The sequence below is a fragment of the Frieseomelitta varia genome, unplaced genomic scaffold (genome assembly GCF_011392965.1).
Source record: "Frieseomelitta varia isolate USP_RPSP 00005682 unplaced genomic scaffold, Fvar_1.2 scaffold_544, whole genome shotgun sequence".
Taxonomy (NCBI): Eukaryota; Metazoa; Arthropoda; class Insecta; order Hymenoptera; family Apidae; genus Frieseomelitta; species Frieseomelitta varia.
This window is the reverse complement of record NW_025110306.1, coordinates 78078-100180: the sequence shown is the minus strand read 5'-3', so window position 1 is coordinate 100180 and position 22103 is coordinate 78078. Positions and strand designations below refer to the sequence as shown.

The following is a 22103-nucleotide window of genomic DNA, read 5'->3' as shown; positions in this document are numbered from 1 at the left end:
AAAATTTAATATTCTTTTTTTATAATAGGAATAGTTTTTAAATGTAATAGTTTTGAATAGATTTTAAATGTGTGATTATATACAGTGATATGTGTTAATAATATAAAGATAAATGTGCCAGACTTCCTTCTGTCGTATTTTACAGATGGAATATATGTAATTTCAAGAATTTATATTATGGCGCTCATTAATTGTGTGCTGTACTGACAAAGGCTCCAAAGATTTAGGACAGATATAAAAAATTAAATGATAGCTTAGCGAAACACTGTAAGTTCAATTTCAAACAAAGCAATGTAGGTCACCGTATTCAAAAACATTATGTATACTTTGAAATACAATGGCAGGAGAATCACGCATTTATAGAATTGAAGCGATACCTTAAATCATAAGAATTGAGTGATAGTTTATATGTTCTAATATATTGTTCTATGACTTTTGAGCATGAGTGGAAAAACTTTGAGGAATGAAAGGAAAGAGAAATGATATTTTCGAGGTTCCGTAAGAAATATTTTCAAGAAATCTCGTTAATCTATAATAATTTTATTACTTTTCACTCGGTAATTGCTAATTGCTAATTGTTCAACACTTCGTTTTTTATTTTATACCAAAACATGGTAAATCATTTATAGAGAGAGAGAGAGATATTAAAATATTTTATCCACGTTGTTTATACTATTGAACGAATAGTTGTAAAATATTGAACAATCATCTCTTTGCTAACTTATAGAAGAGCATATAGAACAGAAATATACGACATCGAGGTTTTTAATACCTAAAATACACAAAAGTATTTGAGCATAATCATGTTTTTTTTTTTAAATATATACATATTCTACATGTTTTAATAAAATTGAACATTCTTCATGTGACCATAATTTTTATTTTAGAACTGATACTGTGTTATCGTGATATTCGTTAAAAGTAAATTATTGCGTTGAAATTTGATTTTACTTACCTGGGAATATAACATTATATTAAACCGTATAAAAGTATATAAAAATGAAACGATACTTTAAATTATATGAAGTAAACGATTTTTCTTATGTGTTAGTATATTAACAATTCTGTTATAAAATGCATATACATTTTAAAAGTTTTATTATTCAGGAATATTAATAATAAAACATGTTCTTAGACTTTTGAGCAGTAGTATATAAATGCAATATATTACATGCTGTTACATTTCTATATTGTTGTATACTGTGAAAGTCTGCATGTCTGTTACACTTCTGATATTAATATTATTATTTTCTTTCAGTGATATATGGTGATTCGAGGATGAATAAATTAATCAAAGAAACTGAAGAGATGAATAAATCAATAAAAGAAAAATCTTTGGGAGTATTGGAATTTCTACAAAACGTGAGTGTTATACTTTGATTTCACTTTTTTATCAAATTTTTTTTATCTAGTTCTTCCCATTTTTTAATAATTTTTATATTTTTGATATTATACTTTATCATTTGGAACATTAGATTGTTCACGGTACATGTTCTTTATTTCAATGCAATTTCACAAGTGATTTCATATACTATGCATAATATTTTGTTTTTTTGAATACAAGAAACACTTTTTTTTTATCATTAGTGTAAATTAGACTTAAAACTGACTTTATAGTCAACAAAATCAGCATGTACTTCAGTAAATACTTTCATTGAGTAACGGATGAACGATGTATACTGGAACTTGACTTACAATTAGCATGATCCGATCGTTCTGCAACAAGTAGTGTTAGTCATACTTAAATACTCATCGATTGTTCGTAACGCTAGGACGACACTGTTGGCGATCAGTTTGCAAGCTATTCGTTACTAAAAATGCATCACAGTCAACTATACGTTCACCAACAGCAGTGTAGTTGCGGCATTACAAAATAAGGCCCTCAATGCGTCAAGAAACGGGTCGAATTCGCGAACAGATTCCTTGGCATACCATTTACCGATCTAACACTGTTTGCTAAAGCGTTCACATTGCTGTTGGCGAACGAAAGTGTGAATGAGCTTGCAGTATCGAATAAACGGAAAAATATCGAGGAGCAAAAGAAAGAAGAAATGATATTTTCGAGATTTCGCAATGAAATAATTTCTCGAGGAATCTCGTTAGCACTTAGTTTTATTTTTCTCCATAGTATCTATCTCATCTTATCCCTTATTTCTTCAGAAACACAGTTTATCGTAGAGAGAAAAATACTAATGTATTCTTTTCATAGTATTCACTATCGAAGCGGTGAGTTGTTGTAAAATTTAATGAACTATAGAATTGCCCGTTGCTAATCTCTTACAGCGTACAGTACAGAAATATAGGCAGCTGAGGTTCTCAGAACCTGAAATAAACAGATTGTTCCGTACAGTTTCTTCTAAATTTTGCAGTTACATGTGTGTATGATTATATTTCTCTGAACTTATTTTATGAATGTATAATTCATTCATTCGTTCAAAATATTTGGTGATTTCATTAATACTGTGATGAGATCCAACTGTCATGATTAAGTATGAAATAAGTATAGAAATTACTAAACATGTTTCGCAGAAGTATGAAATTGTAGAAATATTGAATGAGCCATCCGGAATGAAATATAATTAATACAATCATGATGCTCACATTTTATTATGGTGTCAATGAATTTTCGAAATGCATATGACATACAAATAAAGATTCTTCTATGGTTCCGAATAACATAACAAAATATTCGTATATTTTGTATTTTTGATACCGTAATATGCATTTTTATTTACATAGTAATCTATTTATAATACTACAAATTACCTCGCAGCTATATTGTAATTTACAATCGAATATTAAAAGAAAGACTTTCGTTAAAGTTTCTTTTAATATTTTTTAATAATCACTTACCTGAGAATATAACATTATGGTAAACCAACAAAATTTGCCTGCTGTAAGTTTCAACGGTGATGAGACAGATCGACACATAATGATTAGAAGTAATCTTGCGTCCTTGGGAGGTAAACTGTACCACTGGCAATTGTACGCTGTGTCAGCTATATCTGTACTCTGAAAAATGTTTAAACTTTGATATAGTATGTTTAAATCTAGCAAATATAAAAATTATAGCAATTAGCAAAATTATCCAAATTCTTGTCAGACAAACAGCGATTAATTAATTTTTCTTTCATGAAACGATACCTCGGACGCAAGTTTTTCACCTATGTAACAGTATAAGAGCAATTGCACCATCACGCTAACTGTATAGAGACTCAAGAACACAAGTTGGAAAATCATGTATTGCTCTAGTTCCTCTTCAAGTGACTATAAATTAAATTATGTCAGAAAACTGAATTATTTTAGGACTAGATTAATTTAGAACTAGATTATTTCAGTATTGGATTAATTTAGAACTAGATATTTTAGGACTGGATTTAGTTCTCTTTTTGTTGTAAATTCGGAAGAAAATATGATTTTTTTCGTACCATGATACCTTGGAAAGTCTGGAAGCATACTTGAATGATGGAACCGAGCATCTGAATCAGGAGCATCACGTTGAAACAATTTTCTACAGTCTCCGAAAACCTTGACGATTAACAAACCATAGGAAAAATTTACATGTCTCTATCAATTAGAAATCATATTAATTCATTAAGTCTAAATACATAGATTACCAAATTTTAAATAATAATAATTTTAAGTAATAATGATTATATACACTATCACAATTTTGAATAGTGATTACATACTAAATTTCAAATAAAACAATAATGAGTTTCAGATATGATATTATTAATTCTGATGAAAATATATCACTTTCATTTTCTGTTCAGTTAACGTAATTTGTGAAGGATATACAGGGATATAGAAATTTTCTGATCCAGGATATACTATGATATTCTAGAGTATATAGGATATACTGTTAAATAAAATATTTGAAGGCTAATACACGATATAAAACATTTTAGCGTCTAAGTATAACATACGTTAATGTCTTTCTAATACGAATTAAAATATTATCACCAATATATCGAATTAAGATACAATCACCAATAATTAAATATTAATAGAATAATGATGTTAATAATTGCCGTTAATACGAACCTATTGACATATTCATGCTTTTGAACAATTTCCTTCAACTTCATATGTAAATTATTTTTATCGTACGAATGAATCTTCATTAAATTTTCCTTTAGATTTGAGAGCTGTCCGCAAGCATGTAGAACGAGCATAGTGATAAAAGTATCCACAGTTGAATAGATGGTTGTTGAACATATCATAGCTATGGCTTGACCAAACACTGTCCGTTCGAAGTTGGGGCTGATGGTTACGTCGTAGGGGAAATAGCCATGGAAGAACAATTTATTGTCGTTGCTCTTTATAAAAACAAGTCGTAACAACCCATAAGCGACGTTCGCGCTATAGCACAATGATATGCAGGTTATCGTGATCTTTCTACTGATGCCCGCGATGTTCACCATTATTTTCCTTCCAGTTTTCGTTTCCACCGTAGCCCAGTCGTTGGCCATACATTTTAGCAGATTCTTCAGTGCTTGTAAGTGGAGAAAATGACGGATAGAAATGTATGTTGAAAGTTTGTTTCGTGTGAAAATAAAATTCATTCTGCCATTTGTAAGAGCACTTCTACAAATATTTTTGTTAACTGTGCTGTTTACCAAAAAAATATTACACTGCCTGCTCAGAGATGATTTCATATAGCTGCAAGTCGCGTATGTTTTTCAGGACGTTATTATTTGGTAAATTTATAAAATTTCAATGTGCTACACTCTGTGTCTCTGTCTTTTCGTTAAAAAGAGGAAAGAAAAAATGTCGAAAATTTCATTTGCGCGAAAACTATACAGATAAATCGATATTAATTTCTGTGTTTTCGTTAATAAAATAATTAAACATGGGTTAAAACATGAAATTCTTACATTCGCCTTTCATCCAAAAAATTATTGCCTTGCTAAATGCAATCGTGACAGTGATGTTACACATTGATAAATTCTCGACCACCAAATTCAAGTCATGTGCGATGAGCGGCAGATTAACAGTTTGTGGAACCCACGCGAAACAGAGTATTGTGAGGAACGGTAACAGAACGACGTAGCTCGAAGGTCGGTTCCATTTCCTCTCTTCCGGCCAGATGCCCATAATTTTCATCAAGTAACGGTTCCAAGCCAACTGGTAATTCAAATCTATTTCAGGAATGAATATTAAAAAATTATCAATGATTTCATATTTTTAGAATGAGCCTATAGAAAATACAAATTACATGTTAGTTTTTCATACGTATAACGTTGTATTTAAAAATATGGTTCCTATGAAATTTTGAACTTTATGCCTACTCCACGGAAATATATTTATTAGTTCATTTGTTTTTAACAATTGTGAAACAGAGGTGCGTGCAAATACTGCCACTTTTTTAATCTAACATAAAGTTACCTCGTTGGATGTCCACGGTGACCAGTGCTCTCGTGACTGTTGTCATAGTCTCTGTTCTCTGGTCAAGTAACTGTTACATTTTTTTCAGCGTCTCTATGTCCTTACCTGCGTGTGCACACGAACTGTACGTATGACATTAATTATTCGTAAGTAGGATAATTTGGTCGTCGTTATAATTGCATGGTTGGTTAAACGTTGTAATAAAGTTTGGCTGCCACATGTGCTGTTTTGTCATTATTTATGATCTCGTCTAGTAAGAGAACCAGAGGATACTTACGTCCTTTCAACTTTGTTAGTTAGTTGCGACTTCTTTGTCATGAATGTGAATCAATATTTGCCAGCAAAAGAAATTTCATCTTATGGAAAAAATAATTCACTTCATTACTCAGAAGTATAATCATCACCGAATGTTTGAGTCGACGTTAAAGGAATTTCTTTAAGTGATAAATGCAATATCCAGAAAGCTTGTGAAACTTAACGTACGTTTAGCATATAAGATTAAGTTCATAAATTGATAGATATTAATATTGTTTTAATTAGAGTTATGACATACAGAATGATATATAGAGAATATTATAAAACAGTCGAATTAAAAATTTAATATTCTTTTTTGGAATAGTTTTTAAATGTAACAGTTTTGAATAGATTTTAAATGTGTGATTATATACAGTGATATGTGTTAATAATATAAAGATAAATGTGCCAGACTTTCTTCTGTCGTATTTTGCAGATGGAATATATATAATTTCAAGAATTTATGTTATGGCGCTCATTAATTGTGTGCTGATAAAGGCTCCAAAGATTTAGATAAAAAATTAAATGTCTGATAGCTTAGCGAAACACTGTAAGTTCAATTTCAAACAAAGCAATATAGGTCACCGCATTCAAAAACATTATGTATATTTTGAAATACAATGGCAGGAGAATCATGCATTTATAGAATTGAAATGATACCTTAAATCATAAGAATTGAGTGATAGTATATATGTTCTAATATATTGTTCTATGACTTTTGAGCATGAGTGGAAAAACTTTGAGGAATGAAAGGAAAGAGAAATGATATTTTCGAGGTTCCGTAAGAAATATTTTCAAAAAATCTCGTTAATCTATAATAACTTTATTACTTTTCACTCGGTAATTGCTAATTGTTCAACACTTCGTTTTTTATTTATACCAAAACATGGTAAACCATTTATAGAAAGAGAGAGAGATATTAAAATATTTTATCCATGTTGTTTGTACTATTAAACGAATAGTTGTAAAATATTGAACAATCGTAATTACAGGATCGTCTCTTTGCTAACTTATAGAAGAGCATATAGAACAGAAATATACGACATCGAGGTTTTTAGTACCTAAAATACACAAAAGGATTTCTCACAAAAGTATTTGAGCATAATCATGTTTTTCTTTTTTTTTTAAATATATACATATTCTAAGTGTTTTAATAAAATTGAACATTCCTCGTGTGATCATAATTTTTATGTTAGAACTGATACTGTGTTACAGTATCGTGATATTCGTGGGGTTAGAAGTAAGTTATTGCGTTGAAAATTGATTTTACTTACCTGGGAATATAACATTATATTAAACCAACAAAATTTGCCTGCTGTAATTATTAGCGGCGATGCTCTAGCTCGACACATAATAGTTATAAGTAACCTTGCGTGTTTAGGAGGTAAGCTGTACCACTCGCAATTGTAAGCTGTGTCGGCTACATCTGTACTCTGAAAAATCGCGAACTTCAATGCATGTTTAAATTATCGGCAAACCGGTATCTACTATCTACATAAATGTAAATTTTTCTAAGAAAAATCTCGACTAATTAATTTGTCTCTTATAGACGATACCTCGAACATAAGTTTTTCGCCCACGTAACAATATACGTACAATTGCATCATCGAGCACGACACATAGTAACATAAGAATGAAATTTGGAAAATCATGTATTCCTTTGCAACTTCCTCTCCAACTGACTATGAATTAAATTATGTCAGACGAAATGATATTATTTTCTGATATTTTCCTTTTTTTTTTTTTTTTTAAATATAAATGTCACATTGGAAAATAGTATGATGTTTTTTCGTACCATGATAGCTTGAAAAGACTGGAAGCATAGTTGAATGACACAAGCGAGCATTGCAAGCAGGAACATCACGTTGAAAGAACTCTCTACCGTTTCAGTGAACCTTAAGTAGTATATACGGTACAATTAATAAGTATTAGAAATAATTTACTTGTGTGTCTTTCTCAATTAAATATTGATTAAGTTTTGCATGCATAAATGCATAGATTAATAAAGTTTAAATAGTAATATGTGAAGAATAATCATCTCATGATAATAATTTAATTAGATAATAATAATTAAATTTGAAACAATAAACATGTTTCGAATGTATAATCTATATAATATATAGATAGATAAATAAATAAATATTGAAAGTACTAATTAACTTCGAGCTATATAAAATTTCTTTTCGTCAGGAAGGTCTTTTTATTATTTTTTGAATGCAGTAATAGAACGTATCGTTAGAAATAGTTAATTTTGTGAATTTTCTAAGTTATTGGCACATGGATCTCATCGACATGTTGTAACCATCGTTATTATTTTTGCAAATCTCATTATGAGATCCATAACTTTCAAATAAAGTAAAATCTCAAATAAGAAATGACAATACGAAGTATAAAAGTGATAATCATAAATTCTGTACTGTACGGTAGATTTTGAAACTTTCACAGAAGCATAATTGCTCGCATTCTGTTTCAGATTCATTGACACTAATGTGGCGGTTTCCAGAATTCAAGTGTTACATTTCCAAGGTAAATAACGACAGTGTCTATAAAATCAAAATCCATCACTTACGATTTTTCGCGATTCGAAAGTTTAGTACGACAATGAAATTAAATACTACTAATTTATAAATGGAATAGGATTAACTGTGTTGCTGTTCTTTACATAAGTGTCTAATATAATCAGGCTCTATCTCTCTAGTTGCATCCAGAATTATACATTATAATTATTCATTCAGAGATTAAACTAACGAAAATAGAGAGTAAACACAAAGAGATTCAGAATTTTCAAATTAATGCACACTCCACCTGTTGCACATTTCAAATAAAATCTCTGGAAACTACTCAGAAAATTCTCAATATCGACAGAATGCCGTTAACAAGTTCATTTAATACTAACCCAGCGATATAATTATGTTTCTCGACGATTTTCTCCAACCTTGCTTGTATATCCTTGCTGGCACCCAAATGAAGGTTCCTTAAATTGTCTTTTAGATTCAACAGCTGTCCGCAAGCGTGCAGAACCAGCAGAACGATAAAGTTATCCACAGCTGCGTACGTGGTGGCTACGTATATGACAGCTACAACTTGTCCAATCAGTGTCAATTCGAAGTTAGGGCTGACGGTTGTATTGTAGAAGAAATATCCACGATAGATCAATTTATCGTCTCTGTACGGTGTGGTAAGTAATCGTAGTACCACAAATGACAGGCCAACGGTTTCGCACACCAACGTGCAACTGATCGTGATTTTTCTATTGATCTTAGCGATGTTCAGCATCGTTTCTCGTTCGGATTTCGTCTCCGCTGTGGCCCAGTCTTCCGTTACGCACATTAGTAGAGACTTCAATGCTTGCAAGGGAAGAAAATGGAAGGATAGAGTATGCCTCGATAGAATAGAATATGTGGCGCGTTATAGTAAAATTTCTCTCTTTTTTTTTTTTTTTGCTATTTGTAAGGACACTTTTAATTTGCTAATCGCACTGTTGAAGAAATTGAGGGTTTCGCAAAATCTGGAAATCACATACGTTTCCTGAATTATTAAACTAAAAATATGCACGTAGCTTATGTGACATTCTATGTTTCCTCTTTTGATATAAAGGTATGGGACATTTTTCACCCGTGTTGCAAAAGCGAATGTAGCAAATCAAGTCCCTATTACTTTCCGCGTTTCTTTTAATAAATTTCGAAGTTTCTTCTTCGATTGAAATTGACAATGAGTACAATTCGCGTGGCTAAGTCATGAAATACTTACATTTGCCATTCATCCAGAAAATTATAGTCTTCAAGACCGAAATCGTGAAAGTCATGTTACCCATAGATAAATTCTCAACCACCAGATTTAAATCGTACGCGATGAGCGGTAGGTTTATGGTTTGTGGAACACACACGAAATACATCATCGTGAGAATCGGTCCCAGAACGATATAATTCGATGGTCGGTTCCATTTCCTCTCCTCCGGCCAGATGCCCATGTACTTCATTAAATGACGATTCCAACTGAGCAGGTAGTTTAAATCTGTTACAAATTGCTATTTAAAAAATTATTGTCAACCGCAGAAGTTAAATATATAATTCTACCTTTCCCTTTGTCTGTAATGTTATTTAAAAAACATGATTTTCATTTTTATCTTTTACTTGAAATATATTACTGTTACCAATTTTGAGACCCACCATTTCTTAATTGAATTCACGTCTGTCGTAGACAGTTGTTTGAAAATAGTTCTGAATCTTGAAGTAAAATAGACGTTATTTGCTTAGTTGTGCACATATGTCGTTGTTGAAAAATATTTGTGAATGTATATCGTTGTTAAAAAAATATTTGAATCTTCATGTCTTGAATAGCTGCTGTCATTGTTCATTGTAAATGTAGATTTTTCATTGTTAATTTCTGTATTTATCGAACTGATTTAATCTTCCTCGAAGAATGTACAAAATATAGAATAAAGTCAAATATCATTAATTTTGTTTGCTATACTAAAAGTTATTGTAGTCATCCATGATCGCACGATATTAGTTGAAAATTAAATGTAATTTTGAACTCTAAACAGTAATTAGTTATCTTTCCTTTAATGTAGATTTTCTAAGAGTTGTATTTAAAATTGTAGAGATCGTCAGATCATAAGAGTTTTACTCAATGGCAGTAGAAAACTTGACACGAGAGAGTGTAGAAAGTACAGAAAAATTCGACACTTGGCAATTTTCGGAAACTAATTTCTTATTATTCATTTGGTGTACACAATCTATTATTTATGAGATCACCGAATAAAACTTGCAATATCTCCTTTTTGTATATATTACTGCTTGAAAATCCAATTTCCATTTCTTTTTCCACTTTGTATGTTTAATTCACTCGTTGGTTTTTTGAACAATTATAACGAAGTTTTTGTATTATACAAAAGTTTTTACTCGTACCGCTATTATTTTATGAATATTTATTATGTTAATGCACAAAGTTACCTCGTTGGACGTTCATGGTGGCTAGGTTTCCCGTGACTGTCCTCCTGGTGATAGTTAGCTCAACATTTTTTCAGCGCATGCCCTTCAGTGCATTCAGAATGCGCATATGTCATTAATTATTCGTGAACAGAATAGTTCTTAATTGCATGCTTCTTGAATAGGATAGTTCTTAATTATAGTTGACTGCCAAATACAGTTTAGTTACAGCAAGTTTGTAATTGTCTACGACTTTGTCCAAGGTACGAGAAATTAAAGATGGGACAAGAGATGCTCGCTCAAGTTTCTGTTCACAAACGTACACGACACGTACAGGAAGTTTCATCTCATGGAGAAAATAATTCACTCCTAGTTAGATGTATAATTGTTACTTGATATTAGTGTTTGTCAATGTTATGTTTGTAAAAATGATACAAATAATATTTAGAAATGTTGTGAAACCTATCGTAATTCATAAAATTTAGTTTAGAAGTCAAATGATTTTTATGCTGCATTTGTGTTGAATTTTTGAGATTGAGGTGTAAATTATATTGTAAAAACCGTAATTAAAAATTTAATTTATTTGTTTAATATGAAGCTTTAAACGTGTTATATAATGCAGTTAGTGATAGTATTGCTTTTGATGTGACAATAATAAATAGATCTATTAAACTTTACTCCATAACACTTTACGTATAGTTGAAATACGAAAGACAAGACGTATATTTTCAGTTTTTACAAACCCAAAATTTAACATCTGATTTTATGTTGTACTTTGTGTTTAAATATTAAAAGTACTTTTCTGCAAATTAACAATTTTTACTTATATACTTTTTTGCTCTTCTATTAAAAAAAAAAAGTATATAAAAATGAAACGATACGATTAAATTATATGAAATAAACGATTGTTCTTATGTGTTAGTATATTAACAATTCTGTTATAAAATGCACATACATTTTAAAAGTTTTATTATCCAGGAATATTAATAATAAAACATGTTCTTAGACTTTTGAGCAGTAGTATATAAATGCAATATATTACATGCTATTACATTTCTATATTGTTGTATATTGTGAAAGTCTGCATGTCTGTTACATTTCTGATATTAATATTATTATTTACTTTCAGTGATATATGGTGATTTGAGAATGAATAAATTAATCAAAGAAACTGAAGAGATGAATAAATCAATAAAAGAAAAATCTTTGGGAGTATTGGAATTTCTGCAAAACGTGAGTGTTATACTTCGATTTCACTTATTCATTTATGCATTTCATTTCCCAATTCTCAATCTATTTCCCTTGTTTATTTAATTTTCCAGTAATTTTTAAAATTCTCATATATTTTGATATTTGTAATATTAGTTTGTTCGTGCTATTTGTGCAGTTTTACAAATGATTTCGTACGTCATACATAAATTTTTTAAATAAAAGGTACAACCTTTGATTGTCAGAGTGAATCAGGCATAAAAGTGAGTCTACAGTCAACAGATTTTCATATCCTCGACTTAAACAAGTTTTGTAAATACCTTCATTGGGTCACGTGTGAGCCGATTGTTCTGTAATCATAGCTTGACTTGACATTATCCGATGGTACTGCTACCGCTAGTATGAATCACACTTAAATACTCATCAATCGTTCGTAATGTTGAGTTAACACTGGGCAGAATTGTTCATAAGCAGTTTGCAAACTGCTGGCTATCAAAAACTGGTCGCATCCAATTATGAGTCGCATCCAACAGCAGTGTGGTTCTGCCATAACAAAGTAAGGTCCTCAGTACAAGTTCACGAATTCTTCGAGTTCGTGAACATACTCTTTGATTGGCTCGATCACTTGAACATTGTTCGCTATTGCGAGCGAGCTCGCTGTAACCTGATCGTAGTTCATTAAAGTGTCCATATTATTATTGGCGAATAACGTCGGTATGGACGCGGAATAAGTAGGCAAATACGAATAAACTTGAAGTCCCGAAAAAAACTGTAAGATGTTGAGAAGCAAGGAAGGTAGAAATAATATTATTGAGGGTTCGCAGGAAATATTCTGTACATGAATCTCGTTTTAATAGATTTATTACTCTCTACAACATTCGATTCTTCGCCTCGTCTTTTCCTTTGTTTCTTCAGAAGCATAATTTATTATAGAGAAACAAATACTAATTTATTCCTTTCGCAGTATTCCCTCCTATGCGTAGTATTTGAAGCAATGAATAGTTGTAAAATTTAAGGAACTATAGAATTGCCTCTCCACTAACCTCTCGTTGCGTACAATACTGAAATATACGAGACTGAAGTTTTTATAACCTAAAACATACAAACAGAAAATTTATTCTATACAGTTTCTTATTTTACAGTTATATTATATGTATATAAACCCGTTTTTCTGAGTATATTTTATATATGCCATAAAATATTTCGTAATTTTATAATGAGAATCGTCTGTCACGATTATATGGTTTTTAAGCATGAAATAAATACAAACATATATATGAAAACTACTAAATATTTAATTCAAGTCACATTTCGCAGAAATAAAGGATTACAGAAATGCTGACTTAGCCATTTGAATCGAAATATGACCAACATAATCATGACACACGCTTTTTATTATAGTATTAATGAATTTACGTGATGTCTTACATAATGCACGCAACAAATAGATAAAGATTTTAGTGTGGTCTTCATGCGAGTATTTTCGAATATTTTATACTCCAGATGTTTCAATATCCATTTCTATTCAAATATTAACATATTTCTAATATTGCAAATTATCTCATAATTACATTGCAATATATAAGCAAATATTGAAAGAAACATTTTCTTCAAAATTCATTTTCACTTACCTGAGAATATAGCAATATAGTAAACCAACAAAATTTGCCTGCTGTAAGTTTCAGCGGTGATGAGACAGCACGGCACATGATAATTACAAGTAATCTCGCGTTCTTAGGAGGTAAACTGTACCACTCACAATTGTACGCTGAGTCAGCAATACCTATACTCTGAAAAATCGCAGACTTTAATTATGTTTGAAACTAATAACCGAATTATCAGAAAAACAGCTACTAAAATTAATTTTTCTTTCACAAACAATACCTCGAACATAAGTCTTTCGCCCACGTAACAGTATAGGAACAACTGTATCATCACGATAGCTACATACATACATAAGACTTCAGTTTGAAAAGCAATGCGTTGCTCTTGTACATTTTCAAATGACTATAAATAAAATTACGTCAGAAAGGATGAATTATTTTGGAACGTTTCATTTTGTTGTATAAACGTACATTTAGTGGAAAAAGAAAAATTTATATCGTACCATGATAGTTTGGAAAGATTGGAAGCTCATTTGAATCATGAAACCGAGCATTTGAATCAGAAAAATCACGTTGAAACAATTTTCTATAGTCCCCGTAAACCTTGACGATTAACAAACCATAAAAATAATTTATTTGTTAATCTTTACCAATTAAAAGGTCAAATTAATTAATTAAGTCTAAATACATAAATTAACAAATTTTAAATAATAGTAATTTTAATAATAATTTATTTAATGATTAGATACTGAATTTCAAATAAAGAACAATGAGTTTCAAATGTGGGAATACGTATTTCATTCTTTGTTCAGATAATATAATTTGGGAAGGATACACTAGGATATGTAGTATACTATGAAATTAAATATTTAGAGGATAATACAAGACACGAAACATTTTAGCTTCTAAATATAACATATGTCATTATTGTAGATGTTAATAACTTCCTCCTAATACGAATTAATATATTAATATAATTACCACTAATCTGCTATTAAGAGAATCATAACGTTAATAATTTCCGTTTAATACTAACCTACTGACATATTCGTGCTTTTGAACAATCTCCTTCAACTTCATATGTAAATTATTTTTATCGTGCAAATGAATCTTCATTAAATCTTCCTTTAGATTTGAGAGCTGTCCGCAAGCATGTAGAATCAGCATAGCGATAAACGTATCCACAGTTGAATAGAATACAGTTGAAAATGTCACAGCTACCGCTTGACCAATCATCGTCAATTCGTAGTTTGGGCTGATGTTTACGTCGTAGGGGAAATAACCGCGGAAGAACAATTTATTTTCGGTGTATTTCAAGGAAAATGGTCGTAGTACCACATAAGTGCTGATTACGGTATGGCAAAGTATTGAGGAGCCTATCGTGATCTTCCTAGTGATCTTCGCGATGTTGACCATTCTTTCTCGTCCGGTTTCCGTCTCCACTGCAGCCCAATCCTTGGTTATGCACCTCAGCAGAGACTTCAATGCTTGGAAGAGAAGAAAATGGCGTTTAGAGTACGTCTTAAAATCTTGTATCGTGTAGTAATAAAATTCTTTCTGCTGTTCGTTACATTACTTCGAATTTGTTAATTATGCTGTTTACCAAAAAATGTTACACTGCTCACAAAGAGGTTTCATTAACCTGTAAGTCACATATGTTCTTCGGGATGCTATCATTTGGTGAATTTATGGGACTCCAATGTTCTGAATTCTGCGTTTCTGCTTTTTCATTAAAAAAAAGAAAAAAAAAAAAGTGAAATATTGAAAATTTCATTCACGTGAATAGCGAATACAGATATTATTAATATACAGTACAAACAGTATTAATTTCTGTGTTTTCGTTGTCAGTGAAATACAAATTATTGGAAATTTCATCTTCAACAAAAATTGAATATGGTTTGTTAAAACATGACATTCTTACAATTGCCATGCTTCCAAAATACTATAGCCTTCGCGAGTGCAACCGTGACAGTCATGTTACCCATTGATAAATTCTCGGCCACCAAATTCAGGTCATGAGCGATGAGCGGCAGATTAATAGTTTGTGGGACCCACAGAAAACACAGCATTGTGATGAACGGTATGAAAAAGACGTAACTCGAAGGTCGGTTCCATTTCCTCTCTTCCGGCCAGATACCCACAGTTTTCATGAAGTAAGGGTTCGAAGCGAACAGGTAATTCAAATCTATTTCAGGAATGAATTAAAAAAATTATGAACGATTTCATATTTTTAGAATGAGCCAATAAAAGACATAAATTATTAAGATATAAAAGATATATGTTAGTTATAATTAAGATATAAATTATATGTTATTATAATTAAGGTATAAAAGATGTAAATTATATGTTAGTCTTTCATACACATATACGCTGTATTTAAATAAGTTATAAAGATATAAATGATATAAATTATATGTTAGTCTTTCATACATATATACGCTGTATTTAAAAATATGATTCCAATGAAATATTGCACTTTATGCCTACTTCACGGAAATACATTTATTAGTTCATTTATTTTTAACAATTGCGGAACAAGTTTTTGCAAATACTGCCAGTTTTTGTCTAAATATTTATTAATTGATACGTAACCTCGCTGAACGTCCATGGTAACCAGTTTCTCCGTGACTGTTCTCATAATCTCCGTTATCTATTCAAGCAACTTTTCTCTTGGCGCATGTCCTTATCTGCGTGTCCATGGAAAACGTATGTAGATACGACATCAATTATTCGTGAATAGGGTAGCGGTATCGTCCTCAGTTTACGCTTGGTTGGATGGTAAATAATTAAGTTCGGTTGTTACATATGCCCTTCTGTTATTATTTATGATCTCGTTCAGTAAGCATTAAGGGAGAACCAAGGGAGAATACTTACGTCCTTTCAACATTGTTAGTCCACCTTACTTCTCTGTCACGAATGTGAATCAACATTTGCCAGCAAAAGAAGTTTCATTTTATGGAAAAAGTAATTCACTTCATCAGTTAGACGTATAATCATCACCGAATATTTATGTCGACGTTAAACGAATTTCTTTAAGTGATAAATACAATATTTAAAAATTTTGTGAAATTTAACGTACGTTTAGCTTATAAGATTTAGTTCATAAACTGAGTGATATTAATACTGTTTCAATTAGAGTTATGATACATAGAGTATGATGTATAGAAAATATTGTGAAATAGTGAAATTAAAAATTTGATATTCTTTTTTTGAATAGTTTTCAAATGGAATAGTTTTGAATAGTTTTTAAATGTGTGATTATATACAGTGATATTAATATTTTTGACGTGTTAATAATAAATAGATGTGCCGGACTTTCTTCTTCTGCAAATTTCCCCTAAACAGCAAACAAAGTTAAAGTCCCGATGAAACAAGAAAATATCAAGAACCAAATGAAAAGAAAGGTATTTTCGAGATTTCACGAGAAATCCTGTTAACATTTAATAGATTTGTTACATTTTTAATTGTTTACGATACTTCATTTTTTTATTTCTGCATAGTATAGTTTACTATTTAGAGATAGGTGCTAAAATGTTTCTACTATGGTATTTGTTCTATCAACGCTACGAGCACAGAATTGAAAAATCGTAAGGTTGCGTTTCCTTTAACTGCATACAGTTAACTTCTTACTGCATGCAGAACAGAAATATACGAGACTGCGGTTTTCACGACCTGAAATGTACGAAAAAATTTCGTTTGAAGCTACTCGATTTATGGAGGAGATTTTTATGAATAAATTACGTGTATTGTATGGAAAACTTTGAAATTTCATTAATTGTCTAATGAGATAAAGTATCACAAATTACATTAATTCGGCATGAAACAAATATAAAAAAATCTAGATATTTAATACGAATGTATATTTCATAGAGATTGTTAAGTCGGAATCCCTAGGATCTCGAGGGTAAATCTTAGAAGGGTTTAGAAGGAAGATTCTATTGAAGATTCTATACATATATTGTATTAAAATTCGTTTTTACATACTTGGGAGTATAATAGTATAGTGAACACAAAAAATTTGCCTGCTGTAAGATTCAACGGTGATGCTCTTGCTCGACATATAATAATAGTAAGCAATCTTGCGATCTCAGGTGGTAGATTGTACCATTCGCATTGATATGCAGCTTCAGCTACGTCTGTACTCTGAAAAATTACAGACTTTAATGTATATTTAAATTATTAATCATATCCATTATCGATAGTAGAATCGAAATTTTCATCAGAAAAATCATCCAGAACATCTTCAACTGAATAATGTCTCTTTCATAAAACGTACCTCAAACACAAGTTTTTCACCCGCATAACAGTACAGGAATAATTGCACCATCGCGCAAATTACATAGTAAATCAGGAATATAAGTTGAAAAATTATAGGTTGTCCATTGTTACTTTCAGTGTTTTCTCCTGACTGTAAATTAAATTATATTGAAAGAGATTAATCGTTTCGTAATGTTCTTCATTTTCATAAGCGTAAATATTATAAATTGTATGATTTTTTTCATACCATGATAGCCTGGAAAGCCTGGAAGCATATTTGAACGGTGCAACCAAGGATTTGAAGCAGGAGCATTATATTGAAATTATTCTCTATTGTTTCAGCGAACCTTATAACGTAATTAACAAATATTAGAATTTATTTATGACTCTTTCTCAGTTAAAGATGAAATGGATAATAATGATTTGATGGTAACAATTTTGCATAATAATTACTAAATTTCAAATAAAATAGTGGCAAAGTGGTAAAGTAATTATTCATTATCCATTTTTGTATTACATTTAATATTTCAAGTGAATAGATCATATTAAAACAAAAAGATTTAAATTTTGCAAATTATGTTTCAGATCTTTTAAAATTGGACTTATTATAATCTATCATTTTCGGCGCAAGCTTTCTGGTTTTCTTAAAAAAATTCTCTCTGTTACTATGAAGTTTTTCTTTCAATACAAACCTAGCGATGTAATTGTGCTTTCGAACGATTTTCTTCAACTTCATCTGTAAATCAGTCTTTTTATATGAATGGATCTCCTTTAACTCGTCCTTCAGATTTGATATCTGTCCACAGGCATGTAAAACCAGCATGACGATAAATGTATCCACAGATGGGTATATGATGGTGCTGTATGTGGCAGCTATAACTTGACCCATCATAGTCAATTCATAATTTGGGCTTATGGTTGTATCGTACGGGTAATAGCCACGTACAAACAGTTTGTTATCATCGTACTTCATCAAAAATAATCGTAGAACCACGAAAGAGGCGACTACTAGGTGACACATCATTGTAGATATTATCGTTGTTATTCTTGTGAGTCTCGCGTAGTTCACCATTGTTTCGCGTCCTGTTTTCGTGTCCACTGTAGTCCAGTCGTTGGCTATGCACTTCAGCAGAAACTTCAGTGCTTGCAAACGAATAGAAATGGTGGATAGAATATATCTTGAGCGTTTGTTTCATGTAATCATAAAATTTTTCCTGCTATTTGTACAAATATATTTTTTGTTTGCCAATTACGTTCCTTACTAAAAAATAATACCATGTTCATCTAAAAGTTGGGATTTCAGTAAGCTGGAAATCACGTACGAGGTACATTTCTTGTGACATTAAATTATGTTTGAAAAATGTAAATATATAAAATTTCAATGCAAAGTTCAATGATCTCTGTTAGACTCTCTTGATAAATTCTATCTTTAGATAAAATTGGATATATAATAATGTGTATGGATTGGATATATATGATATTATATGATGATATGATAAGATCCTTACATTTGCCATTCTTCCAAAAGGCCACAGTCTTTATTAGCGACAACGTTATAGTGACGTTAGCCGTTGATAAATTCTCGACCACCAGATTTAAGTCATGTCTGATGCGCGGCAGATTAATGGTTTGTGGACCACACACGAAACACAGCATCGAGAGAATCGGTAACAGAATGATGTAACTCGAAGATCGGTTCCATTTCCTCTCCTCCGGCCAGATACCTGCGTACTTCATTATAGTACGGTTCCATCCGTACTGGAAATTCAAATCTAATAGACATAAAATGTTTAAAAATCGTTATAGACTGTAGTAATTGAATGCACGATATTTCCTTTCTTATCTCTAATACTATGAAATAATATGATTTCATTTTACATGAAACGTATTGGTATTACTTACCATTTTTAAATCGCTCATTTTACTTCAGGTGTATTATTGATAATCGTTTGAAAGTAATTCTGCATCGTGAGGTACACGTTATTTGATTTTTCGTGTACTTATATTATTGTTAAAAAAATGTAATTTGGATTTCTTATTTTAAATCTGTATTTCTTGAATCATTGTTCAATTCCGTTAGATATCGAGAATAATAGAAGCTTAGGTTGCTAAATTTTAGAATTATTACTTGAAGTTTTATTACAAATCTGTATCGGTGAAAATGAAAAATTCAAAATAAAGTTAAATATCTTTACGTATTTATAAAATGAAAATTACTGTCACTTTCGATTCTGTAACACTACTTGGGGACTGAATGTAATTTTATACTTCAAAAAATAACTGATTATCTTATACAGAATACGACTATGTTGAAAGTTCTATTTGAAGCGTTAAATGTAAAATAAAAACTGTTATTGTGACAATTTTGCAAAATTATAATAAGAAATTTAATACCAGAAGGCAAAGAATTGTATGTGTATTAGAGAATTTATCAATCTAATTTAAACTAATCGATCTTCCGCAATTAATTTTCTAGTATAAAAATTTAACCACCAAAGTATTAATTTATAGGACTACGTGATAATTTATTTATTCCTTGAATATATATAATAATTGTTTAAAATCTAATTTTATTTCCTTTTTCACTATTTTGTTTCAATTCACTTATTCTTCTTCACTTATTTATTTACATTTAACATTTCTTATTATGAAACAAATGTCTCTGGAGACAGTGCTTTTTGTTTATGAGTAATACTTAATGCAAGAACTTACCTCGTTGAATGTCCATGATGACCCGTGGCTGTTCTCATATTAAGAAGAAGCAACTTTGGCTGTTCTTCTCAGCGCACGCCCACATCGTACATCCAGAGAGCGCGAACGTCATGAATTATTCGTGGTAGAGTAGTTCGTACTTAATTATAGGTTTCGGTTGAATGCAAGATATTTCTTTGCAAGAAGTTTGTAATTATACCTTTGTAATTATTTATGACCTCGACCAAATGGTACGTGAAAAGAAGGGGAGGAAATAAGGGATGCGTTGCGTATTTTTTCAGTCTATAGTTCTTTCTTTTCGTGAACATATGCAGAAATAACTTCGTAAAGAGAGTCTCATTTCATAGAGAAAATAATTCATAATTAAAAGTGAATGTTAGTGTTGAAGTTTGTGTAAATTTTATGAAATTTAACGCATGTAATTTATAAACTTTAGTTCATAAATTAGATGATCGTTATGCTGTTTGATCAATCGTAATCAAAAATGTCAAATCTTTCTATTTTGGTAAAACTTTTAAATGTATAGTAATATTGATATTTTTGATTTTCCCTATCATATCTTGCAATTAAGTAGTTTTAGAAATTTGTGTTCTTTAAATTTCTTTATTGTGCGCTGTAGCCCAAAAATATTTGTCGAACCGGCACTACACATGTTTGTTTCAGAACTGGAAAATTTAGGTCTCTGATATCCGGGCAAAATTGACCAAAGTTCTTGACAGAATGTTACTTGATCGTCATCTACGAACAATCGAGACGCTTCCTCTTAAATATATGTAATCTTATTTACTTAGATGTTGTTTGAAATAACTAGTAAGTAAAAACGATTCATTATTTTACATTATTGTTGGTTGATCAAGGCACGCTTCATTGATTTCAATGATTTTTGAATATATTGTTAAGCACTTGACTTTGAGTAACTTCTTCTTATGCAAACTCCACTAGGCTTTAGTTTTCGAAATGGAAAAACATGAAAGAAATTTTAAAATTTTACTTTGACGTGAGCTTAAATTTAGATTAACACTGTCTCTGCAAGCATAATATTTTACACTTCAGTTTGCGAATGTGATAAAAAAGAAATCTGTTGAATCTATAGAAGACGCCCATGATCTCATCATGATCAGATTAAAGAAATGACCAAACAAATTAGGACTGTAATTTCAAAAAGCGTCAGTTCAGAGGAGAGGAAGGGAAGATTCCAAATATAAAACTTTAGTTTCGAGTCTTTATTAATTTTCGAGATGTTAATAAAAGAATTTTCGGCTTTTATTAACAATACATTAAATTCTACTTATACGTTCCCAAGTGTTGAACAGCTGATGATTTAATAACGATAGTAGTATTATAGTATTACGATTAATCTTCGTTCCCAAGTATCACATATTGTTATACTTCTGTATTATTGTATATATATATATATATATAGAAAGCTTGATGATCTATTACTAACATCAACATCATTGACTTTTTATTATTCTAAAATTTTATATAACCTACATTTATAAAATTGTTCTAATATTATATCTTTTTTCTTATCAGCGACGATGATGAAAATGATGAATTAGTTAATAAAAGAAAGATATCATTAGGAGTAGTGGAATTTCTACAAAATGTAAATTTCATACTTCAATTTCATTTATTGCGTCATTTACTCAGTTCGTATATTCGTACATTTCCTTAGTTATTTTTATACTATTGGTATTATATA

General features: G+C 30.6%; 2 protein-coding genes across 2 annotated transcripts in view; both read right to left on the bottom strand.

Annotated features, from left to right (window-relative positions):
- LOC122533655 (odorant receptor 13a-like) overlaps positions 1-22103 on the bottom strand; it is a 51704-nt gene that overhangs the window by 19536 nt on the left and 10065 nt on the right. The window lies entirely within an intron of this gene.
- Positions 16996-20407, bottom strand: LOC122533623 (odorant receptor 22c-like). Its single transcript, XM_043663518.1, has 7 exons — positions 20399-20407; positions 19195-19458; positions 18379-18829; positions 17934-18033; positions 17706-17837; positions 17414-17572; positions 16996-17101 (listed from the first exon to the last, which is right to left on the bottom strand). Exons 2-7 carry the CDS (start codon positions 19421-19423, stop codon positions 17048-17050), a joined length of 1125 nt encoding a protein of 374 aa, XP_043519453.1. The 5' UTR covers positions 19424-19458; positions 20399-20407; the 3' UTR covers positions 16996-17047.

Excerpts from the sequence above, each read along its gene's own strand:
- LOC122533623 (XM_043663518.1), bottom strand. The coding sequence starts at position 19,423 with ATGAAGTACGCAGGTATCTGGCCGGAGGAGAGGAAATGGAACCGATCT. Across the intron at positions 18,830-19,194 it reads CTTTTGGAAGAATGGCAAAT|CACTGAAGTTTCTGCTGAAG; the intron begins GTAAGGATCTTA and ends TTCGTTTGCAAG. Across the intron at positions 17,838-17,933 it reads AGGCTTTCCAGGCTATCATG|TCAGGAGAAAACACTGAAAG; the intron begins GTATGAAAAAAA and ends TTTAATTTACAG.